A 25000-nucleotide genomic window follows, 5' to 3' on the forward strand; every position below is an offset into this window, starting at 1 on the left:
AACGAAAGTTCTGTCGAGAACGATCACAGCAACCTTCTTCTAAAATGAGCCTGTTCGCCGTTGCCCGGATGCTGGTTTTCTTTGGGAGCGTCAGTTTTTATGTGGTAGTTTCATGAACGTTGGCTCCTGTTGTCGCACTAAGGTGGCCGGTACTGGAATGCACGGGATGCTGCAGAGTAAAATGTTTGCAAGATTAGTAATAAGATTACGTTAGATTAACAAAAAAAAAGCCAGGGCGACCATGCCAAGAGAATCACAGAATCGACTGGATTGGCCGAGAAATTGCAAATTGTTTAGCAAAAATGAACCATTACGCATCACGGTGACTGCACACACACACCTCGCTCAGTTTGAGGCCGCACGGCACACGGAAAGGGGTCAATGATTTCCCTCTTCTTCATCTTCTTCTTGCCGCCGGCAGAGAAGAAACATTCGTCAGAATGATGCATCATCGGTGCATTATAAAAATCCAAGATCCAAATCCACCACTTTTCATATTACCCGATCTTCCAGTTGCTTCGATCATCTCTTGATGCTCGTCCAAAAGAGTAGGAGGGGGCCGCTACACCCGTCTTCCGCGTTTCGCGCAACAAACGAGATAGGCCAACACATGCATAACGAATTATCACGATTATTGCTTTCATCTGAGATCAGCTCCGGCCAGCCAGCTGATAACTGTTTCTCACAATCACGCACTCGAGCTTGTTCGAGACGGTAGACCTTGGACTAGATTTTACCCGATTTCACAACCTGCACTTTCCTCATCTACCCTAACACAAATCATTATCGGAACATACTAAACTAGTTTAAGAAGGAGAAAAACTTCACAAAACCCCGGAAAAACGAAAAAGAAAAAGGAAGCCACTCCGAGAAGGTATGCCGTCTCGCAGCATACCAAAATGATAGGCGAGCGGCCGTCCGGAAATGGTCGGCGCGCGGTGGCTCTTCATGGCAAAATTTGCTGCACCGTTTTGCACCTCGAAAGCGTCCGAAAATAGCCAAACTTCATTATACACCGTTTCCCCGACCATTCGCACGGTCTTTACGCCCCAAACCCGGTGGTAAACGGCCGGTTTTTACCTATTTTCCGTCGCTTTTCCGTGGAGTGCTTGCTCGACGATGTCGCACCGCCGCCATGTGCAATTTTCAATGTTGGCCCACCGCACATATCGTACTCGCAACGCAAGGTAAATTTAGAATGACGGTGCCATTCAACCACACTAGTACCCTTGGTGTTTCAAATGGAGAGGTGGTGTCATACAAACATTTGCTGGTCGCCATTTTGGATGTGTTTTGACAGTCGCGTTCATGGACAATGCAGCGTGCGTTTGTTCGAAAAGCGTTTTTGAAACGCTTTATTAGACACAAAACATTGAGAATATTTTTAAACATTTTAACTTTCGTACCGCTTTTCTCAAAACCCGCGATCCGCGAAAACAGCTTCGAAAACCGCGTTCCCAGTGCAGTACACTCAACTGTCAAATTCTCATCTTTTTTTCTAAAATCCGACAGGGGTGTTGTTCTACGCGACACCACCTCTGTCTGTAATAAGCCGCCGCTAAACGAAGCGTGAATTCTAGCGTAAATGTTAAAATAATGCCAAAATGGTTACGTTTAACCCTTAACGCTGATACGGGTCCGCGAAGCTATAAGGCCATGCCGCATGAAGCGTAAATTCTAACGTAAAAATTAATGCCAAAAAGTGTACGCTTCATGTGCCGGCTAATAGCTGCTGGACACTGACTACGCATTCAAACGAAACACGTTCCTTGCTTACTTACTTCTTACAAAGAACAGAGGTAATGGCGCTTCAAGTCCTTCTATCGATTCATTCACAAAAAACGCAGAAGGCACCTGTTTAGGGGGGTTGGGGGGGGGGCAATTCACCCATTCTTGTGGTCTGCGGTGTTGGGACCTCTTCGCTGTCTCTCTCTCTCTCTCTCTCTCAAGCTGCGTCCACAACTAGGCTAAGGACAAAAAGGACACACGCTCACGGAATCCCTTCAGACCCTCCCATGGCTGCCACGTGCTCTGGCATCAGCCGCGCGCAAACGACCAACATACCAAGAGGGCAAAGTTGGTTCCCAGCAATGTTTACTTTACTAGGACTTGTTTTATGGCCTTTTTTTCCTCGTTCGTGATGAGAACAAAAAAAATGCATGATGGGGCGGCTAGAACGGGGAGGGGCCGCATGGCGAATCGAAGCAACAAAGGAAAAACTGTTGCTCGCACAGTACCAAGGATTAGAGCAAACAGTGGCGACAGAATTGATTGTGTGGTTTTTAGCAGAGCTGCAAAAGAATCTTCTGCGAAAGTGGCGGCGTGATGAGTTGTGTTTTCGTCGAAATTCCGTTACATTTTCCGTTGAAAAAGTACCAGAACCCTCAATCCTAAATTCTGGAACCCTTTCGTTCCAGTACTGGAACCCTAAATACGTGGAACCGAATAACGGAATACGGAACGGAAGTCGCCGAAATATGGAAGGTAATTATATTCGTTTTGGTGAAACAAAGAACTCCCTTCTTCTTTGCCTCAGTGGAAATATCCAAAGACTGCCACGACGATGAAACAGTCGAAATTGTCCCCAGGATAACAAATAAGCGCCGGGCCATCATTGTGTTGCTACCAAGTTATGGTCCAAAGCCTGCTGGGTTGCCAAACCATTCCGTGCTCCGCTGTGCTAATTGGTGGACTTTTAATCAGCACAATTTATCGACACCTGGCCACAAAAAAGGGGAGTTAGCGTATTCTGGAGGTGAAAGTTCTCGTTTGGGGTCCATCAAATCCACCGATTGTGGGCCCTAATATTCCGAGGTTCAGTAGAGAGAGCACCAACAGGCAGAGAATATTGATGCAAATCAGCCAAAAGCAGCCAAAGCATTCCGGGGCGTATTCGAGGGCGAAGTGGTGGTGTGGTGTAAGGGACAACTGGGTCCGTGGATAGGACAACGGTATTCGTTTGTCGACAAACGAACCAAGCAGGACACTGTGCGTGCGAAGGTTGGGGGGATCCGATGTGTGGTTCGCAACGGATGGTTGCCTACTTCGTGCTGTATTTTGGGTGAATGCAATAAGCTACCCATTGTCACGCAATCCAGAAGGCCATGGCGCGGTTCGTTGTCTATGAAGCAATCAATCTTTCTGACTTAACAAGCATCGGCGGCTCGCGGGTCCTGGTGGATGGGAAAAGCCATATTAACCCCGTGGAATCATTACCACCTCAGCGACTATGATGAGTCTCAAACTTTATTGTGGGTTTTGGGGATCTTAAGGTAACGCAAGGCATGACGCAGTTGAGCACAGTAAATATTGAAAGTTAAGAGTTAGTCTGGTAAAAGGCGCTCAACTCAAAAAACATTTTCTTTCTAACCATTAACTAACGGAAGAAATCCACTGTAAAGGCGGACGCATTAACGTAGAAATTGTCGACCGTTTCTACTGTTGCAATAAACATTCACATTCTATCGATACAACCATAAAAGTCAATCAGTGAGAACGGTTTCCGAAAGAGTCCCGAATGGGTTTAGGAACCTATTTATCAATGGAAAAGATGGTATCCTTGCCTCTCCGGTGCTGCACCCCCGCGATTCAACCCCAATCCATCGCCGTATGCTCAGTACTTTGCATTTTACAAACAGACTCATAATTTATTATCCAATTCGGCTGTTCGCCGAAGGAAAACTATCAATCCGACCGTTCGATTTTCTCGAAACACATTGTTTTTTATGAAATGCGAGGAGGAGAACGCGAAGGATGATTAAGTTAGGGCACCCGGGGACACATACACACACAGGAACAAGGCATAAATCACGTGCAACCATCCGCGTGCTTCCGGTTCGGGTTCGGGAACTGAAAGAAAACGTGGTGGGTGGTTATGGGGAGAGAAGAGAAATGGCTCACTCCACATTCTAAGGAAAACTCCATCGGAATCGTGTAATAGAGTTCTTCGGTGGAATGCATCGATCCGGAGGCGTGCGCCGCGCTTCTACCAGTTGGATCGAAGCGTTTCACGTGGTAACATCGCACCGGTAGAGTGGCCAGTATACGATGATCGAGATGAACGAGTTTGCACGGTTGCTTCTGCGGGAAGCACGGAAAGAGTACCAGTTGATCCTGGGACGATGCAACGAATTCGGTTTGCATCACAATGAACAAAAAAATTGAGAAGGACAGTTGGAACACGCAGTTATTGATGGAAACCGACGGATATCTTCCGCAGGGTTCGAGTATGTGATCCAGCGTCCACCGCAGGCACGCGTGTGCTTCGGTTCCGGAGTTCAGCGTGAAACGGTGCCTCTGTGTGGTCCAGCTCGAACTCCACTGATGCGTCGCCGGCAGCCGGAGCTGTTGGGAGAAAATTTGGCACCCGGTCGGTATGATCTTGCCTACGATCCGGCCGTACCGGAAACCCATCCGGCGGTGCGACGACGTGGAGTCAGCAAACGTGGCTACGGACCCCTGGCAGGTACGACGATAAGGTTCAACTTCGAGGAGGTAAGCAACAGTCCGGGCGTTGGTGATTATGAGCTGGTACGGAAACCGGTCATCAAGGCGAATGCCAAACCGTTTGGCTTTGGCGTACCCGATAGGATGCCGCAGAATCAATCACAGCCTACGCCAGGGTAAGACCGACCGGGCCAACGCGAGGTAATGGATAATTGGCACAGTAATGTCGTCTTCGTTGGCTCTTTTCATTCTCGGTGTTAGTGTTGGTACGTACCGCTTCAAAGCGCGCAAGGACATCCGCAGTCACTCGTTCGGTGGTACGATCAAGATCACTCCCGCCACCCGGACGTTCTGCAAACCGGACAATTTCGACCGGTGTCAGCGCTGTGATGAGCGACCAGATGTGGACTACTGGAAGAACTTACGCACGGAGCGGTGTCTCTGCCGGCGTTGCATGGTGCGCGAGCTGAACGAGGCAAGGCCTGGTGCTCCAGCAATGAAGCAGAAGACCGCACAGAAGAAGCTCGAAGCGTTAAAAGAGTTTAAGGTAAGGCGAAACGATCTTAGCATGGCACAGTGCACCACGTTCTCACACGGGTTTCTTCTCGGTTTAGCGTGTACGCCACTGCAGCTATTATCATCGACACGACAAGACAAACGCCGCGATACAGTTCATCAGTAACAAGCAGTTGAAGCGGAAGTTCCGACTGGAAAACTATCTGTCAGCTTTCGAGGAGTGAATGGCAACTGGTGACTTAACTTAAAATAACATTTTTTCTCGACCACATGTCACATAGCTTGACGAGATATTGAGAGATTTATTACTCGCGAGAACATGGGACACAATGATGTAGCATAGTCAGTGTTATCATACGTACGTAAAGAATCGAGAACTTGCTTGGGGCGTAATCCCCTTCCCCCCACATCCCCCGCTACTAACCTAAAGCATTCGAGAGCGGAAGCTTAATCAAGTGTTGGATAAAATTGTGTGTGTGTTCGTTCCTATTGACGTAAAAAGCATAAATAGCTACCAGTTGTTGTGTCTGGCAGAGCATATCGATCGCTCATTTACTAACGTCCTTCATCGGTTCTCCTTCGGGTGCTTCACGACGCCTGGTGGCAGTGGCAGCAGCTGCACTGGTACGATCATCGACCCGTCTAGCATCATCGCCGGATGTTTCCTGCATTGTAACGTTCCCGTCGTCACCGCTGGAACGTGATGCATCGGTAATAGTAGTCCGTTGAAGAGCCTTTGCTATTTGTTTCACACGATCGGTTCCCACCGTTGGTGCGCTTGAATCGTTACGAACGGTGCCGAGCGGCGATCGAACGGACGACGAATCGTCACTCTGCATGTCTGCATCGGTCCCGGGACCGGTACCGGCGTCCTCTTCCTCACCAACGCCAAGCTCCGGAGTCGACTCGGAGTCGATCGAGGGTTGTAGCAGATTTTTAAGTATGGCTGGATTGATCAGCGTCTCGATGTCGTGCGATTGTAGCAGTTGCTCTAGCTGCATCTGTGATGTGGCGGTAGCGGCACGTTTGCCGATACTGCTGGATGTAGCCTGCCGCGGTGAGTCCCGGTTCGAGCAACCGGTCAAGCTGCTCCGATCCGTAGCACACATCGAGTAGGAAGAAGTGTTGGTCGTACGTGTCATCGCACCGTTCGGGTATTGGCTGTTGCGCTTCCGGTTCGAGGTATCGCCCAGCTGATCACCATCCCCAGTACCCACCGACCATGGTAGTCGGCCACCAGCACCACCACCACCACAACCATCAACCGATTCATCATCATCCTCCTCCTCGTCATCATCTTCAGTGGCGACCGTGTTGAGATCACGCTCAAACTCATCATCCGGATCGATCGCACCGTCATCATCCTCTCCGCCATCATCGTTGTCGTCCCCGGTCACATCAAACAGACGAGCTTTCAGACGTTCCGTGATTTCCTCCAGCTCGGTGAACTTACGCTTCAATGCGCGGCTAAGGGATGTGTTGCATGACGCGTCCAGTCCGAGGGCCGAAGGTTCACAGTCGACGTCGATCGAAAGCGGTAACCGGAAGTTGCTGAGCTGCTGCTGTTCGCCGGTCACCTTGAACGGTTGCACATCCTCCAGCGGTTTAATGCAAATCTACAAACAGAATGGAGATTTAGATAGGAACCATCACATTGATCCCACACGCTTACCTTAATCTGACCATTGCAGCGCCCCGAAAAGTCCATAATGTTGTACCAACCGAGGATGCTGGACAGCCCGGACAGCAGCAGAGCGAGATCGATCGCACAGAAACCAATCACGGCGTCCTCCATCGGTGCCGGTAATAAGCGACACTTCGGGGCATCACTGAGCGCTGCCTTACGCCAAACTTTCACGATGAACCGTTTCTCATCCTGCGCGGGAAAGGAAAAGAGGATTCGCATTAGTCTCAGCCTAGTGTCCCCTCCGGCCAAGGGGCATTACTTACGTTCGTCATCAGATCACTCGGGAGTTGCACCTCGAAGCGTTTCTGCCAACCGGGGGAACAGCTGCGCTCGATCACGTGCGTCGTATAGACGATACCTTCGTGCGATTTCACCGTGTTGGGCGATCCGAGCTTCAGATTATGGCCCTCGAACGTCGCATATGCGCTCGGTTCGAGCAGCAGTGCTTCCGGGACCGAGTGAGAGGGGCGAGCCTTGTGCCGTTTGGCGTACTTCTTGCTGATCGTCAGTTTCGGCAAGTTAACGGCACGCTCGATTTCGATCGACAGTCGTATAAGCTTGTGCTCTTCTGTGTCCGTCCCTGCGGATACCTCGCTACTGCTGGCAGGTTCCGAATGTTCATCGGTTACCTGGCCAGTTCGGTGTTCGACTACGGTCGACGGTGGGTGCGTGGATAGCGACGGAGGTTGAGGAACAGCGGTGTTTACCGCCAGCGTCTCATCTGTACCGGCAGCAGGCGGTGTCTGATCGGCTGGTGTGGTCGCACCAAGGAGCGATGTTGGTCGACCAGCGGCTAGTCCGGCCAGCATACCCATCCCGTCGAGTGTTGCCGCTGATGGCCGTTGGGCGAGCGCTTTCTGGAGATTGTCGAGCAGATCGGCCGTCTTACGCAGTTGCGGACGGTTCGCCTGCGAATGAGGTGACCCCGAGAGTGGTGGCTCCGGACCGCCTGTTCCGGCTGAAAGCGAGTTGTTATTATCGAAGCTAGGAGCCGTACTTCTCTCGGATGAAATCGGTAAACGTTGGGCTAGGTTTTCGATGAACGCCGAGAGCATGTTGGCCACCTCGGAGGTTTGCGGTTGCTTGGCACAGCCTCCACCGCAGCTGGAGGGGATCGACTTGTGGCCCTGAAGCGATCTCGTCGTATAACCATTGCCATCAATCGATGGATTGATCACGGATCGCGGGTACGTGCGTGGAACATCGCCGGAAGTATGCAGCGGCAACTGGCGTGAGGTACGGAACAGATCGATCTGGCTTTCGGTTCCGATCGCTAGCACCGCCTGCAGCTGACCGCAAGGTTCGGCTGCTAGGGGAGAACTAATACTTGTCCAACCATCGATCGAAATGACCGGCAGCCGGGCGTGTGCCAGATGTTCACTCAGCTGCGCATCCCGGAACGCGATGTAGAACTGGTGAAGCGGAAGTCGTGCCAAACCGACCAGCTTCTCCCCTTCGCCCGGTGCCTTCTGCCAGAGCTCTACTCGCATATGTTGATTGCGGACACGCTCCAGAAACTCGTTGTTGGGAAGCACGGGAAAGGTACGGAGATAGTTGAAATCGCCCTCCGGTTGGCATAGCTCCGAGGTAAGCGTCGACGGTTCCTCGCTCCAGAACGGGTGACAGACAAGAAAGTGCTGCTCGGGTGGTTGTGCGCGTTCCTTCAGCTGCCCGAGATACAGCAAGCCATGGAGCAGCTTTGGTTGTTCGCCTCCCGGACTACTGCCATCGGTTTCCATTGGTTTCGGTTGCTGTTGTTGTTCACCTGACCCTTGCCCATCGGACGCGTTACCTTGCTCAGCGCCGTTTCTTGTGGCTTGGCTGTTTTCTTGATTCGCCCCGTTCACTGAGGAGTGCTGGTCGCCTGCTGAACCGTCCCTGGTCTCCGGGGGACTCTGATTATCTCCCGGGCAGGCAGCCACGGCTGCTTTACACATCATCATGCGACACGAAAAATGATCGATAGCAGACGCCTTTTCATGATGGCACCGATCGAAGCAGACCGGTGACCGATGCCTTCGAGCGCAATGCAACAACGCTGGTGCTGCACAAGGTGAGTTTGCTGCTTCGGGAGTAACGCTTCGTTCCTCGCCTGCTTCTGATTCTTCCTCGCCCTCATCCTCCTCGAGCGTAACATTACCCCCGTCAACCAGCACAGCATCGATCAGATCTGGACCGAAGTGTAGGCCCCGTTTGCCGAGCTCCAGTCGCACCGTGAGCGTACCGAGCAGAATATCATCGGAAGCCAGTCGGATCGGGCATCGCTTGTAACACGCCAGACGTCCGGTAATCAGCTCCTGCAGTGTGATCTGAGCGGAGCCAAGGTAGAACAGGCGCGCTTTGTAGAAACTACCGACGTTTAGGTGCACGGCAAACTCGAAGCACGCCTCGCCATGGCGACCGTTGCTTAGTTCCGGAAGACATAACCGTGCCAACTGGGGTTGAACATCGAATGTGACTTCCGTTTCGCTTGCCGCTGTGGAACAAAACTTCAGTCGCGTGATTGGTGGCGGCACTGTTGCCGTTTTCGATCCCGCTTCCGTTAGTTTCATGCGAACCACAAAGCTAGCACCATACATGGCCAACTCTTGACGCCGGGCACGGTGCTGAATTTCCTTCTGGCCTGCGCGCGTAAACTTGAGGCTTTCCACCAGCACCCGGACACAGTCGACGGTCCTAAGATAGGAGTGTTTGTCGGGTTCCACCGTTCGATCGTAGCGCGCCAGCGCCTCCAGCATACTTTCCGCTGGTGAGATCGAACAGATCTCGCTCAAGGCGGACAACTCGGAGCTACATCCATCGTCTCCGTCGATCGGTCTACCGGTCAGATAGTCCAGAATCTTTTGACGTGCCGTTGGATCGAGTGTGTGGAATCGCTTCTTGGCGTTTACCCTTTCCGCTGTGGCCTGCGTTCGTTGTGATGATTCGTGCAGTGGAGCTGGTTTCCCTTCGACAGCTAGTGCCGGCATCACTGGGCCACGGATTGGGTTCGATTCCACGAGCAGCATTTTCGTATTTTCTTTCTCTTCCTCGGCTGTACTTCTGGAAGTTACGGTGGTAGCACTGTCGGCACCCTTGCGGTCAAAATGGAGTGTCAATTCAAGGCAAAGCTCACCGAGACAGAATCCGCGTACGGACAGTACTTCTCCACGGGCTAGTGCAGTTACCGGGTGGTCACCCGACTCCCGGAGGTTGGTAAATTTGCCCGGAATCGCCACCTGAGCCGTTCCGATGAGCGTTTGCGTGCGGGTCGAAATGAGTCGCACACGGACCGGTTCACAGCTCTTCAAATAACGCCGGAATAGTTCCGGATTGGTGCGCACTTCGTACACGGTCTCGCTGGCCCTGTTTTGTCGGTTGTTTCCCTGTTCCCAGTGAAGTGTTGTTGATGTTGTGCCGGATGCTGTAGTAGGCTGACCCCACCAGAAAAGCTGCAGATCGACGCTCACGTACACCTTGGCACTGTTCCACCGCAGTCCACTCCCGGAGGAATCGTGAAATTCGCCAAACCGAACGGTCAGTTTTCCATGAGGCTTGCTGTTTACGTTTGGAGGCAAAATCGCTACGGCTGCCGCCGCCGTCGAGGAGGTTGTTCCAGCGGAAAGCGGTTTTCTCGCCCGAACGCCACTCACAGCACCAGCGGAGAACATATTACAAGTGTGGGCATTTTCGGTGATTATACAGCGAAAAGGATACGGATCTAGCACCAAGTTAGTCGTTTAATTAACGTTAAAAACGGGGATAAACGCTTTTTTCTAAAAGACGCGAACACCAGAAAACACACACACACACACACACACACACAAGTTCAAGGGCAGCTGTCAAAACAATCATAGTATTCGATTGCGTTTACTGTAGGTGGATTGGGAACAATATTGGCAATATTTGTTGAATTGTTGTTCTTTTATTGTTATTTCCTGCATCGAGATGCATATAGGAATTTAATATCCTGAACTACAATTATTTCTCCTTATTGTTGTTTATTTCACTTTCGGTTTGATTAGTGGAGGAACGAAACGTTTGTTGTGTACGTGGCGCGCGTAGTATTATTTTGGCGCGAAAATTTTTACGGCACGCTGATTTTTAAATTATTTCCGTTAATTAGATTTCCGCCAATCTAATTCCACACTCTACAAATGAGGTTAGGATCCGAAGCCTTAGGCTAATATAGGCTCTCCTTCCCTAACTCCTACTCGTCGCTTCCTCGCGGGGCCCATGGGTTCTGCTCATGTAGAGCGGTAACATGCCCCCCGTACGTCTGAGCTTGGGTACACGGGTAACACCAACCCCTTGGGAAGTTTTTAAGGGGGGGGGGGGGGGATGGGAACGGGCTTTGCCGAAGGTCAACGGTTGAGGTCCGATATCATCGGATTCTGGGCTATTGATGAAAGGCTATGCACCCTATTCGATTATTCGAAATCGGTTATTCCTCGTTTTCGTACCTTCGTTTCTCGGTTTTCTTAGCTTTCGTTTTAGGTGTTTTACATTTAACCGGTTTGGACGAGTTTGGCATGTAGTTTTCTACTTTTCCAACAAAATTATTGGCGTCTTTCACAACACGTTTCATTTTTTTTAAACCAATTGGCTTAATTTGAGAAATCGTATTTTGATAAACTTGTGCGTTTGTATGGTCGGATTTAATTCCAGTTTCCAAGATAGCCACAAAATCTTTCTTAAACTTTTTCAATTGATTAGCAGAGGAATTAAAGACCCCATTTATAATAATTGGAGGAGAATTCATTAAAAACTGTGATTGCAATGAATCAATATCCTTGGGTACTTTCCTACGGTTATGGCACTGATTGACATTCTGCGTTTTGTAACTCAAGTTTTTCAAAATTGTTCCATGGTCAGTGTTATTCAATTTAGGATTGATTCCGCCAACTCTAAGTAAATGTGCAGCATCTACACCTTCCGCTCCTTTGCCGCTTGTTCGATCCTGCCCTTTGCTTCCTCCACCCGTAACTACATAATCTAAATCCAAGTATTCTGAATATGCACTATCAATCACCCCTTTGGCACATAGCGTTTGTTTAAAACGACAAACGAAATGATCATCTCCTTCATGCACTTCCCCATCAGCGTACTCTGATGAATCCACATCGCGAAAAATTACGTTGGTTATTTTTCGTCCAACAGCTTTAATTCTTTTCTTCATTGAATTCTTTTGATCTTTTTTTGTTTCTTTCTCTGTTTTATCTTGCTTTCTGCTCTTTTCTGTTTCCAGCATGTTGTTTTCTTTCTCTGGAGCCCTTCCGCCATAGAATCCTTTCGCTAGTAATTTGTGATGATAACCCTTTTCAATAGATCTACGAATTGCTGGGTCGTTTCTTATGCAGTTTGCTACAGCTTTCCTAAAATCTTTTGCAGACATGTTCATTTCTGGCATGGCCTGCATCATTGCTACATACAAACAACTATTGTTAGAGCCATCGAAATCACCACTCCGATTCATACTTTCTTCGCAAAGGGTGAAATGATTATCTTTAAGCTTTAGTCGAATGATCTTTTCCTCGGTATTGTTTAGAGCATTGGAAGAGAATTCATGATCCTTACCATCAGGTCCTTCAACAACGATTTTTATATTACGTTCCATTGTTATCCTGCTCAACAAGGCAGGGCAGGCAGCAACACACGTAAAGTCCATGGGCACATTTTCTTTAAACAAATCGGCCATTAAATCGGGACTTCGTGTTTTCATCATTAGTTTGAGTAAGCTCTTATGATACCTTTTTTTAATTTTTTGTCTCATATTTTTCCTATTTTTTCTATCTTTTGATAGGCGAACCCTTCGTTTTTGGTGTTTATATTTTCGCTTTAATTTCTCGTAGCGCTTGCGATACTTTCTTTCCTTGTGGCCCCTAATGCGATTTTTGGTGTATTTAAGCACCTTTAATGCGGATTTGGTCAAGTATTCCGCCGCTGATTGAAGAAGTGGTGTCACCAGATGAGTTTCTACGACTTTACCTACCCTTTCATGAAAGGCAACTTTCCATTGTTCGATAACATCTTTTTTAAACCTATCATATTTTGTATTATTTTGCTTTTCTGCAGCTACCTTTCGCATATTAGTTTGATTTTTAAGAATATGTTTTATATTTTTATCCAGATCACCCAACACAAGATTGGTTTCCGATTTGATCTTGCTTAATTGATACACTCGGTCGCTCCATGTAAGCAAGGTAGAAAAAGTTCTAATGATCTGCGCTGGATTATTGCAGATATTTTTGTCGGCCAGAGTTGTACCCAAAGCATCCATACATTTATCATTCAACCCCATACTAATACCGACAATGATTGATTTAAATGCACTTTCCTCTGAAGTTTCATTAAAATAGTTTTGCGTGCAATTCGTGATCATTTGCCTAGCCTGTGCTTCACCCAGGGTATCGAAAGCTTGCCGTAGAGTGCCGGCAATAGAGTGACTTTCTACCGCTTCATTAATATCTGACGTAATTGAAGACCCAATTTCTTTGCATAGTGAATGCAGATATGATTGAACAATATTTTCTATTGCGGCATTGCCGAGTGCCAACGCTATTCTGCTTGCAGCGTCAACTATTACCCGTTTTGTAATGCTGGTTATTTCCTGCTGAGCAGCGATTTTAGCTAGCTGACCTTGAACCGCACTTGATACTTTATCAAACGAGAGCGCTTTGTATGCTTTCATTCCGTATCTCAATACTTTGAAACAATGCTTTGCCGCATAAAAAATACCAGCAGTGCATACCGTCACTAGAATGCTTTTCCATTTTTGGTCCCAATAATTTGCCCAACTAAAATAACCAGTTTGCATTGCCCGAATAGCAAATATTATGTCGTTAACACCTTCCGCAATAAAACTGGATCCAATAAATATGGGTGACGTAACAATTCCAAATGCTATCTGACCAACGGCAATACATGATAAACATAATGTATTGAAGAGCATTTTTTTTGTCCATTTTTTTTCTTTACACTGCAGTACACAGTTTAACCCATTTAGTTCAAATATTTGCTGCTCTTCCGTTAATCCAGAAAACCCAGGAAGTGGTTTGAGACTACCATCCAGCATTTCCAACCTTTCGAGGCTGCTGCTTAAATTATTTAGAATGTTAGTGATGTGTTTGATGATTTCTGCGTTGTTTAAACACGTACTTGAGCTATTTTTACACATCTTTTCTACTATTGTATCCAACGTTTTTTCCTTTGAATCTACTGAGGACGGAACTATAATATGTTTTTCAAAAAGGTCCATCATCAAATCTCGATGAGGGTTAATCGTTAAACCCAATTCCGTCTGTCTGATTCCTTCCTTCCAACATTTTGCCATATTATCAAAGGCGATTCTGTAAGCGAAACTGCATGACAATAGCTGTTTGACAATTTGTTTATAACCGGCGAAGAATGTGAATTGTTCGTCACTGATTTCAGCAAGACTGCCTGTTGGCCTGTAAACATTATCTTTAGATGCAGGTTCCTTCACAAGTACGTTTTGTTTTACTAACTCGGCTATAATATCTTCCGCCTCAGATAAAACTATGCCTACATTAGCAAAGTCTTCTGACCGAATTGAATCAAAAGCGTCGAAGCGGACGTTCTCGAGTTGATTGCGGTTTATGTTGGCCTTATTATTCAACGACAGCGCTTCCAATTCGTTCCATTCTTCATACTTCCTTTGACCAACAAGTTGTCTGAAGTATTCATTTTCAAAAATCAATTGATTATCTTTCTCTAACTCCGTCCAATCAGCGTAAAGCAATTGTTGACCATCACCAAGGTTTAGAAGGTCCTCCTTGTGCTCTTTCTTAACCTGTTTCAGCAATGATTCGATTAAATCGGTATCAATACCTTCAAGTCGAACCTTTCGAATGGCGACATATTGTTTATTATCGCAGAGGACATTCTTTTCTACCAACATCGTCCAGAACTGATGACGATTCGGTATTGGAATACATTGTTCTAGATGTTTTATAAACCCCTTTTCATTAATCTGTTTCTCGCCCCATGCTTTGATGGTATTTTGTAGTAAGTTTACCGACACTCCATACTCGTCACATAACACTTTGAGGTCTCTTTCAAAGAGCTCTTTGCCTACCATTGGAGGTTTTAAAACCTTGTTGTGAAGCAACTCTGCAAATATTGCGTTGGCCAACTGTTTGTTAATCGAAGGTATTTGACTCACAAAGCAGTCGGACGATACTGGGTGCCCTAAAATGTTGTTAATAGTTGTTATAAACTCGTTGTAGAGTTCCATGAAATGGCGCTGTTGATCCTCAAAAGCGTTGATTTGAATGAGGCTTTCGGTATTGTTACTCTTGATGTTACCAATGATGCTAGCTGCTTTAGAGTGTTGTTCGATGCGCATCTCAAATAACTTTGCGGCTAGTCTAAATTCGGTCTTGACTGAATTGATGATACTCTCGCCACCACTCTCGACTTGCTTAATCAGTACCGAAGCCTTATAGTACCGAGCCACTTCCGAAAAATTGGGATCCCCTCGTATAACGCCGTCAAAAAGCTCGATAGCAGTGTCATAAGTATTGTTAAACTCTTTTAAATTTTGAGAGAGATACTTGCCCAGTTTAACCATTTGAGGTGGATTGTCTTTAACCCATTCGATCCAACAGCTACTATCATACACGAGTTTCTTTGTTGGGCTTATTGCTTTTACTTTGTCCCAAACGGAACACTCTGTTGCTCCTGTTGATAAACTTTTCAACTGTTGAATGAATGCTTTCAACGCAATTTGATATTTGGTTTTGCCGAGGCTATTGTGACTGGTATTTATCCATTTACTGTTCTCATCTAACCAGTAAGCCCATTTATCCAAACAGCTTTCCAACAGTAAGTCTTGCAATCCTTTCGGTACTTCTTTGCTGGCAAGATCTCTTTTTAATCTACCGTATTCCGCGTTGAATTTTTCGAAACATTCCTCTTCCGCTGTAATTTGGATGTCGTAAAACACTTTGCATTCTGCCAAACGATTCAAATCTTGTTTATGGCGATTGGTTTTCAATTCCAGTATTTTAGTAGAAACGGATTCTTGTCCTTTTGGGTTAAAAATGATTAACTTTCCTGATCCCTTCGCACCGCATCTAGCTGCACGGCCAAATGCTTGTTGCTCTATTCGTATGTTGTTCGGTAGGTAAGTCAATATAACATGCAAGCCACCGGCTTGATTTAATTCGTCACTTATTTTAATATCTGTTCCACGGCCCGCAAGGTTGGTCGCGATAATAACTTGTCCGGAGTTTAGTTTATGGCCATCTTTGGCTACTTCAAATTGCTCATAATCCCTCGTGTAAGTATGAACATTTGTTTCCTTTCGTCCCCCAAACAGTTGGTATAAATCATTCACCACGTTCACTGTTTCGCATATGATCAAAACCGAGCGCTTCTGCTCATTAGTAATTTGTTTAGCTTCGTAAAGAATTTGTTTTTTCCAATCCTCTTTAGTGGGGCTTACAATGGATTTTTCTTCATGAAATTGTTTCGATTGAGCTGTGGGAATGATAACATAATCGACGTCGTGTATTTCTTGCAACAGATCCCGGTCCCTTTTTGTACCGAGTGTTCCTGTTAATCCATTCAATGTTTTGTACTTTTTGAAATAGGAAACATTGGAAATGAAAACAGCTTTTAGATTTTGCAGCGAAATTTTGCACCCATGCTTGAGCTGCAAAAACTGATAAAGGGCTTCGTCCCATTGCGAATTCGCCAGGTCTGTTCCTGTGTCCCTATCGATGATGATAATGTTAGGATTGCGGTCTTGACTCGTGTCAGTATTGTCTAAATCTACCACATAATCTTCTCCACTTTTCATGAAAAATGCCGTAACTGCACTACGAATCCAGCATTCCAAGTGTTGCTCTACAAAAGGTTTAAGGTATTTCGGAATGGCTATTGATCTTATGCGGTCGATGCACTCGTTCAAAATGTATAGAAGACGATACTTGACTGAAGTAGCACATTCTAGAATCGAAGGGACAATTCCATCAATATCTGTTTCCATAATATTTTCCTTTAAGATGTTTCCACATTCATCGATTATGTTAGCATCGATCATACGTGCCCATATTGTGAGCTTTTGCCGTTCGTTCAGTTCTGCATAAAGCTCATCAATTTCAGTTTTGTGGATTCTAATGTAAATTTCATCCAAAACAGCTTCCTTGATAGCGCCGGTGTCAAGTGCGGCTGATAATTCCTTACTATCTGCTGCTGGGCGATTAATCCACTGCCATATAAAGATATACACGGGCTCTAGCTTGTCGAATCCAGCAAGATTATGCGATAAATACAGCATATTATTTCCTTTGTCCAGTAACATGCTATCTACCTCATCTATGATTACGTTCTCTAAATCATGGTCACCCAATACACGCTTTCCGTAGAATCGATCCAAAAGATAGTCACGTTGGAAGTTACTCAAATCACCGTAAATCACCTGATTGTTAGAATAAGCTTCCTTCCGCTTTTCAATATCTTCATTACAATTGTGGGAAGCATACACATCAAAAATGTTAAAAATCTTTGCATTCTCCTCAGCATCGCGTTTGGCCAACACCGTTGAACTGGTTACTATGTGAACCTTCTTGCCCTGAAGAGCTTTTATAATCGCGGTCGCTGCAACAATTAATGACTTTCCTTCTCCAGTCGACACCTGTGCAAGTGTATTTCGGGGATTGGACGTTAAGGATAAAATAGCTAACTTTTGAGTATCGCGAAGAGTGACGCCACGTTCTAATTCAATTGCTTTATCGATTACGTACAGTATTTCACCTAAGCTATCGCGGATGGTTCTGTTCCCTGCACGAATAGCATCTCTGAATGTGTATGCATATGTCTTTATTTCCTCTCTCGTAAATGCTGTCTTTCCCATTTTTACAGCACCAGAAATGGAAATTGTTGGCAAAGAATCTATAATATTCTTCGAAGTGTTCCCATTATTTTTTATCAAGTCAATCAGCTGCTTCATGTTGCGATTTTTGCCATCCGATATAAACGCCTTCTCCATTACATCCATCCATGAGTCAATAGTGACGCTGTGAGAGATAGATTGTATAACTTGTGCGTTTAGGGTCCACTTTTCATCTTGAAAATTGCACAAAATGTGCATGAGTTTTTCTGAAAACATAGTTTCTTCTCGTTTTGCGTTTTCAATTGCTTGTATTAATTTTTCCGTCAAATCAGTTCCACAGGAGTTTTCTACAGAGAGCAGATAATATAAAAGGTCTGTGAAGTCATCCCCCTGGGATCCAGTTAATGTAGAAAGCTTGAATATCCAATACTTTTCTCTCAAAACATATGGCCACTCGCTTATTTCCACAGGTTCTAAACGTAAAGGTTCATGCGGAATTTTACTGAGCAGATAGAAAATATCAGCAAAACACTGGTAAGAGACCGAGGAGCCAGGAGACAAAGCATCTAGTTTTTCATGAAGCATCACCAACAGCTTCTTATTTTTGATGTTTGACAAATAAACTCTCCATTCCTTTTTATCCGCTATCTGCATTTTCAAGAAATCTTCAATCTTCAATAACAATAACTCATCGATCCAATTTTGCTGTGAAAACGCAGCAGCAATCCAGGAAACAATATTTAAATGCTCTTCGCGATCGGTGAAGGTAGACAAGACTGAGTTAATCAAACAGGATATTTCCTCGTATGATACATGTCTACCCTCGCAGGCAAAACGTCTTTGAATATTGTGCACAATTTCTGGATACCCAATATATTGCGAGATTTTATGGAATTTCTCCGCTATTTCTTGTTTTTCGCGTTCTTCTGGAAAGTATTTCATTATCTCATTAAGATCTTCCATCTGATCTAAATATAGCCCAGTATATTCGTAAGCTTTTAGTAAATCAGGACAAGAAAGATAAGTTTTGCTACGGAAAAGGGAATTGTCTTCAGAAAGATTTTCAAAGGATGCGCATTTAAAAGAATCTCGAGGAGGTTTTCGGTCTCGAAGAGCTTTGTCATTTTTCCGTTCTTCTTGACTTTTAACCGGTCGTTTATTTTTGCTGGTCTCGACTTCATACAGATCATCTCTTGTAACACCGTTCATTCTTTCAATGAATTTCGATAGTTTAGGAAAGTATTCGTTGAACTCTTGCTTTCTGCGCAGTGGTTCGACTTCTGCTAAAATTTTATAAAACATTTGACTTTTGAGTCGTCTTTCTACTTCCATTTCCAAACGAGCCTTATCGAGGAATATTTCATGCAAACCGTCATCAGTTAAAAGGAGATGAATAACTTCATTTGCTTCTGGGTTCTGGTTGTCGTTCAAAGAGAACTTGTTTTCACCATCACCTCTAATGTATGTTCTTATGTTGACGTTCAACATATTCGCTAACAACAGTCGATAACATTTCGATAGAGGTCCCTTTTCTAGCAAAAACTTTTTCATTTCCTTCATTACGTTGGGCTCGTCACGGCATTGGTTGTCGAGCTTTTGAAGTGATTCTCTAAACACAATCAGTTCTTGAGAACATTTTTGCGCATAAAAATGATATTTCTCATGTAAATGCATGACTTTTTCTGTGGGGTTTTTAAGCTCAATAAAAAATGTCCTCACTAGTGTACTCCAAAGCACAGCATCTCTGTCTTTGTTTATATCAGTGCAGTATTGAAAGACCTTTTTGCGTAGACCACGTTCTTCATTCCAAAGATATTGTTTCAAAGAACTGGAGGGATCATCGCTAAAACACGCCACATTTTTTCCTACGAGAAGGCAATTTGTTGCACTCTCCGCCTGTACTTTAATATCACCAGTAATATTCAAATAGATTGGAAAGATTTTGGCAATCTTATTCAAAGCTACCAATCTACACTTTTCATCTAGTATGCTCTGTATTATCTTCCAGGTCTCGGAGTTTTTAACTGTTCCTCTCAAAACGGAACTAGTTTTAATTGCCTCAAGTAAACGATTAAGCTCTACATCGCCGAGCTGTATGTTTGTTAATTGAAACCAGTAATGCATTGTCAATTTGTGTTCATTGAGGTTAGCAACTAGAAGATCCATGTCGATGGGTTGTTGCCGGATGGTGTGAAGTAATTCATCTTCTGAAACATCATTTGAATGCTCGCTTGCTTCAACATATTTACAATGACGAGTAGTTTTAAAAACTGCCTGCTGTTGCTTCTTATTTTGTATCTGGTTAGCTAATGTTTCGCCAATTTTAGTGGCCATCGAATTTACATGGTGTAAATGTTGCTGCATTTTTGAATTATTTACATTTCTATTTTCCACCAAACTGTTCATTTGCAGTGAATATTGATCGAGAATCGATTGTTTTGAGACAGTCTTCTTGTTCACAGCTAAAGCGTGATGTTGACGCTCGTTTGAACATGTTGCAGACGTACTTTGTTCATATGTCGTTTGCTTTGAGTGTTCATTTTTTATTGCTTCGAATCCCACGTATCGATCGTAGTATTCCGACCATACGTTCGTACTTGTAGAATAATTAAAACGCTCTAATCTTAGCTTTTCATCTTCGGAAGTACCATAGTATTCCACTGAACTCCATGTCCAATAGTCTAGATACCCCATATCCCACCCATTTTTCCCAGATTTACCGTTTATACCTTTCTTGCCTGATTTACCATCGGTTCCTACTACTACTTCTGTTTGAATAACAAATTGATTTTCGCTATTACCCAGTGATTCTATCATTACTGCTCCCGGATATCCGCCTTGACCACCAAGGCCATAGTTTCCACCCATATGACCAGACGTTCCATTAGTTCCTTTATAAAGAAAAAATGATTGTCGAGCCAGCAATCCACAATCGGATGAAAATACTATTTCGTTTCCGTCATCCGTTTTCCCTTCTATGAAAATGTCAGCAATTACAGTTGTTTGCTCTTTATAATTTTTAAGCAATGTATCCAACGACATCGTACTCCCGTCGATCCATGCCGTCTTTACGGAGGCGGCCGCGCTTTGAATGCTTTTAATGATTGTTTGTACTCGTCCACCATGCTCCTTACCTTTGAAACGACAGGGAGGAGGAAATCGCTCATCGATTGAATTTTTAGAGATCCCCGTTCCATTTCGGCCATCTCTTCCATCTCCACCGTCCTGCCCATTGCTACCGTTACCTCCATTGGAAATTACTTTAAGAGCCGTCGAGTTTTCTATTTTATCCGTAACAACCAACACGTTTCCTCCACTTTCTCCCGGATAACCATCTTTACCACGGATTCCATTGTCTTCATCATCCGTTCCGGCCTTAGTACTGTAAATGTGGTCAGCATTTTTGCCTGACACATTCCATGTCACAGAGCCATGTATGCTGACCATTCTCGTGCAAACTACTATGTTTCTACCATGCCAAATTTCGTTGTTCAAATCAGTGTCGATGTGCACTACAAGAGCTCCTACGAAGTGAACCTCGTGTACTTCCGTCCCTTTTGCCGTTTCTGCTTGTAAAATTTGTTCGATACTTTTTAAACATTCGCTTACAACAATGTATGTTCCAGTCACTTCGATTATTGAACGCGCATCAATAGCTTTTTTGGACACTTTCACTGGTTTCAAAAAACTACTCAAAGCTGCATTGAATTCATTTTTCAAATATAGGCTGTTGTTACTTTTCAACTTTGAAGCCACAGTTTGTAATCTCCGAAATCTATCCTCTGAGTATTGGTCTTTCATGCTTCCGATCTTAGCAATCAATTCACTGACGCTTATTTTTCCAAGACAAAACTCATTTAGATACAGCGAGAGGTAGGTTGAATTGATGCTTTTAAAGCAATGTAGAAAATCCAGCAATGCTTCTAGAAATACTATCTCGTTTTTCATTGCATCATTTGAATTTTTAACATACTGATAACATTCGTTTTTGTACCAGTCCATAAGCGATTCTTCGGTTTCCTTGGATATCATCTCAGAATGTTCTATTAAAAGATTATAGTAGGCTCCTTTCTTCAACGGCTCGTGAACCTCACAAAGGCCCCCAGTGCTTTGGAAAGCATCTAGAACATTATTAATTATTGATGCGTTCTTACTTGGTTCAATTTGTTTCAGATAACTTCGTACCTCGTTTTTCCAAAATCCGCCGCAAATTGAAATGTAATGCTTTGTTATGATCCTCGCGTCGGTAGTACTGATTACATGTCTAAATCTATCACCAATAAGTGAAACCACTACTGTTAAACACCTTTTTTCGCCAATTTCTTTGACAATTATTATTACGATTTCCTGTTCGACATCTACGGGCGAATCCATATCACTTTCATCAGAAGTGGTATCGACGGTGTCCTCCGAATCTTCCGAATATTCGGAGTCACTGAATGTTGCCGTTAGCAAAGAATGTTCGTCCATTTTGTCAGCTTTTTTCGACGCAATGAATTTATGTAATTTAAATCACACTGCAAACGACTATTGGCAATCCCTGTAGAAGTAAAAACAATATTCATCATTTGCATAAATAATGATAACTGCTAACGACTCACTTTGCAGTTGATTCGATGAATCTGCCAGGTGAATTGGGTACAATCGGTGTAAATAATAGCAGTATGCAGAAATCTTGTTGCAGAAATGTATAGGTTTCTGGAAAACAGTACCCATGGATAAAGGTATTATTGGTTTCATTTTCAACTTTGGTACGAGGTCAAATGTTCTCAGGAAAAATCCCTTATGCGGTAAATGAGATTATTTTAAAATTATCGTACCTTTTTCTCAGGCGTTTTTTTCAAATACGTTTATAAAATTATACCCTATGTGATGGCTACATTTAAATGTTCTGGCGCAACCTACAGTTGAGGAAAATGAAGGCACTTTTTAGTACAATTTTACAATTAACTACCAGTAATCACGTGTCTCACCAAAATATTCTGTAATACGTTCATTCAGTACTTAAGATAAACGCTCGAGTTCAACCCGAGTACCTGTTTAATTGGCATGTTCTCCAAACACAGCGGAAACCCTCTTACTGCTGATTATCGCTCAAAGCTTTATCACTTTGGTACATTACTCATACTGTCCCATTGACTACAGCTAAGCGGCTCGTTAATTGAAATCGAAAAGGAATTATGAATGGAACAGAGTTGTGTGAATGGTCGGTGCAAAGTTCGGGATAGCAACATTCACTAGCGCCACGAGGGGCCACTTACGATGATTCACACTTTGCTTGGCTGTGATTGGTCACGCTATTTTTATCATGTGCATATTCACCGCCACGTGTCGCCAATGTAAACAATCGACTGTTCGTAGTCGCATTACCAGTTCTTATTCAACGCAGTAGTGTACAGAAACTTTGGCTTTTCTTTACAAGATTCATCACTGCTTGTCACATGTCGGTATTGGTATTTACTATTTAAACACAGGATCGACACCATCTAAAGTAAAAGCTACACTGCACAGTTCTCAAACCACCTTATCGCGAAGGGTTGCGTCACGCACGCTTTTCGGTAGTCACGTCGCTTATGGAATGATGGGACTTTCCGGCGCATCGTGATGCCCAACCCAACTCATCATTCTCGCGATCTCGCATGATCTCTTTTCCGCTCAGTAGACGCGAGAAGGAGAGTGCCGCCGGATTGGTCTGTTTGAGTATACTCGGGAGACAACTATCCAGTATATTCTCTCATGTTACTGATCTAGCAAGACTGAGGGGAAGCAAAACTTCTTTTAAAGCACCCAGGGGCTGATAGTGATGGAAGCGGGGCCGGGGTACAACAATAACCAATAAACGCCCCGACTGTCTGATAAAAAAAACTTATCTGGCATGCCACATGCTCAAGATTGTTCCCATAGCTATGGGGTGACTTATGCGAAACAATTAAAAATATTAATCAACTTCATTTTAACTCGCAATTACCATTCGATTCTGTCATCGAGTTGGGCAATGATCTATATATATAAAAATCTCGTGTCACATTTTTTTGTGTCCAAACTCCTCCGAAACGGCTGAACCGATTCAAACCAAACTTTGTGTGTATCTTCTGTAGGTATCAGAATCGGATGTAAACTATATTTCATTCCCATTACTTAAGTTATTCAAAAAATAGAAAAATTATTTTCCGTAACTTTCTGTTAACCTTTGATTTGATATTTTTCTTAGATTTTTCATACAAAAAAACTAATACTCTCAAATTTTCATAGCCCTAGCTCAAACAGTTATTTTTTAATGATTTTTTGAAAATCCACTAAATCACCGAATAGTAGTTGCAATACTGAGCGCCAGGGAGCGTTGACAGCGCGAATTAATTTAATTGATGAGAATTTTATCCTAGAAGGCTTAGTTAAAACCGGTTTAAGCATACTGGGGCAATATGCACAATTCGAATTTTCGAAATTTCATCAAAGATAAAAAAATTATGTATAAAAATTCAAAATATGCACACACACATTACTAACACCTCATTAACATTTCCATGAGGGCTTTTGCGCGGGGTCCTAACTCCAGTTGGTAGCATTAGGAGCTCAACACAGTTATGGGAGAAATGAGCCGTTATGGGATGTATGTTCCGAAGAGGGACACCGGCCGATCCGGGGTGTAAAAGGGCAGGGTATTTGCGAATAAAGGGCAATCTGAACAGAAAATTCCTCTTTTCGGTTAAATTCTTTGCGACGCCAAAAGTCTTCTAAAAACGAGGTGACTCCCTTCCGAAGGCATAGCACCCAAATCTCAAAGAAAAGAAATCTGAGCTCGAGCCCTGCCGATCCTTTGCGCACAAAACAGAAGCGTTTCAGCCAAGTATTAAATGCTGATGATAGTTTAGTAATTCTCCTCGCTGGCCAATCCATGAAATTCAAAAATAAGCTCAGAACCATGGTTGGTGTTCATGTAACCAATGTAAAATCCTCAGCAAATATTAACAACAATCATCACACACAAAGCAACAACTCAAAAAACATCTAATTTCAAATAACCATCCTCTTTTAAGCGTAGCGACGCACGCTGGGTCATGCTAGTTTATTTATAATTTTCAATTTCTTTAACCTACCGGTCAACACCGACCACTCTGAATCAATTAAATTTAAGTTGTTTTCTTGCCAACCGACAGAAACCCGGATGTATTGGAGAAATATTTGGCCCCGGTGTCGGCGGTCGGTTTTTCTGCAGCCTGTGGATTGACGATTTCCAACCCCTGCAACGGCGTGAAGGCCACGCTCGACGCTGTACCGGAGATGTGTTTCTTGACCGTCGTGCTGCCGCCCCAAACTTGTTGCTGCTTTTGGAGGTTCTTCTGCAGTGTCTTGCTAATGCGCACCTTTGTCTTTTCATCGATTTGCGGCAATCGAATCCTACCGGTACCTGTTTTACCGATGGTACCACGAGTATAACCGAGATCTTCCTGATAGGCATCCTCGTCAATCTGTAGAATAGAGCCAAGATGCAAGAAATACCATATTTGGAA

General features: G+C 44.4%; 5 protein-coding genes across 7 annotated transcripts in view; 1 reads left to right on the top strand and 4 right to left on the bottom strand.

Annotated features, from left to right (window-relative positions):
* Positions 1-1175, bottom strand: part of LOC125953314 (general transcription factor IIH subunit 1) — a 4484-nt gene extending 3309 nt beyond the window's left edge. The window contains exons 1-2 of one of the 2 annotated variants that reach the window (XM_049682797.1): positions 1081-1175; positions 1-169 (exon numbers count right to left, since the gene is read on the bottom strand). The exon at positions 1-169 is cut by the window's left edge and continues 278 nt beyond it. The gene's annotated coding sequence lies outside the window, so the exon portion shown is untranslated. Of the gene's footprint in view, positions 170-501; positions 1040-1080 lie in introns of those variants that run through there. The other variant, XM_049682796.1, reaches the window with a different exon arrangement.
* Positions 1176-2281: 1106 nt separating this feature from the next.
* Positions 2282-5186, top strand: LOC125957003 (uncharacterized). The gene is made up of 4 exons (XM_049689354.1): positions 2282-2484; positions 4220-4622; positions 4708-4993; positions 5061-5186. The coding sequence occupies exons 1-4, from the start codon at positions 2478-2480 to the stop codon at positions 5184-5186; spliced, it is 822 nt and encodes a 273-aa protein (XP_049545311.1). The 5' UTR covers positions 2282-2477.
* A 41-nt stretch (positions 5187-5227) lies between these two features.
* On the bottom strand, positions 5228-10930 carry LOC125956949 (uncharacterized). Its single transcript, XM_049689255.1, has 3 exons — positions 6913-10930; positions 6635-6838; positions 5228-6578 (listed from the first exon to the last, which is right to left on the bottom strand). Exons 1-3 carry the CDS (start codon positions 10297-10299, stop codon positions 5511-5513), a joined length of 4659 nt encoding a protein of 1552 aa, XP_049545212.1. The 5' UTR covers positions 10300-10930; the 3' UTR covers positions 5228-5510.
* Positions 10931-10936: 6 nt separating this feature from the next.
* On the bottom strand, positions 10937-23052 carry LOC125956944 (uncharacterized). 2 transcript variants are annotated; one of them, XM_049689244.1, is made up of 4 exons: positions 22463-23052; positions 22310-22390; positions 22091-22187; positions 10937-22029 (listed from the first exon to the last, which is right to left on the bottom strand). In XM_049689244.1, exon 4 carries the CDS (start codon positions 21957-21959, stop codon positions 11073-11075), a length of 10887 nt encoding a protein of 3628 aa, XP_049545201.1. In that variant the 5' UTR covers positions 21960-22029; positions 22091-22187; positions 22310-22390; positions 22463-23052; the 3' UTR covers positions 10937-11072. The 2 variants fall into 2 exon arrangements, with proteins under 2 accessions (XP_049545201.1, XP_049545202.1); XM_049689245.1 differs by lacking the exon at positions 22463-23052 and having other exon boundaries at positions 22310-22433.
* A 459-nt stretch (positions 23053-23511) lies between these two features.
* Positions 23512-25000, bottom strand: part of LOC125956975 (U4/U6 small nuclear ribonucleoprotein Prp31) — a 3000-nt gene continuing 1511 nt past the window's right edge. The window contains exon 5 of the mRNA XM_049689314.1: positions 23512-24958. Within this exon, the coding sequence (XP_049545271.1) occupies positions 24620-24958 (339 nt within the window). The 3' untranslated portion in view covers positions 23512-24619. The remainder of the gene's footprint in view (positions 24959-25000) is intronic.

The sequence above is a fragment of the Anopheles darlingi genome, chromosome 3, assembly GCF_943734745.1.
Source record: "Anopheles darlingi chromosome 3, idAnoDarlMG_H_01, whole genome shotgun sequence".
Taxonomy (NCBI): domain Eukaryota; kingdom Metazoa; phylum Arthropoda; class Insecta; order Diptera; family Culicidae; genus Anopheles; species Anopheles darlingi.

Bases quoted from the DNA above. Each gene is read 5' to 3' on its own strand.
- LOC125957003 (XM_049689354.1), top strand. The intron at 4,623-4,707 runs GTAAGACCGACC...TCTCGGTGTTAG, and splicing joins CAATCACAGCCTACGCCAGG to TGTTGGTACGTACCGCTTCA. The intron at 4,994-5,060 runs GTAAGGCGAAAC...TTCTCGGTTTAG, and splicing joins AAGCGTTAAAAGAGTTTAAG to CGTGTACGCCACTGCAGCTA.
- LOC125956949 (XM_049689255.1), bottom strand. From the start codon at position 10,299: ATGTTCTCCGCTGGTGCTGTGAGTGGCGTTCGGGCGAGAAAACCGCTT. The intron at 6,839-6,912 runs GTAAGTAATGCC...TTTCCCGCGCAG, and splicing joins CGAGTGATCTGATGACGAAC to GATGAGAAACGGTTCATCGT. The intron at 6,579-6,634 runs GTAAGCGTGTGG...TTCTGTTTGTAG, and splicing joins GCTGCAATGGTCAGATTAAG to ATTTGCATTAAACCGCTGGA.
- LOC125956944 (XM_049689244.1), bottom strand. From the start codon at position 21,959: ATGGACGAACATTCTTTGCTAACGGCAACATTCAGTGACTCCGAATAT.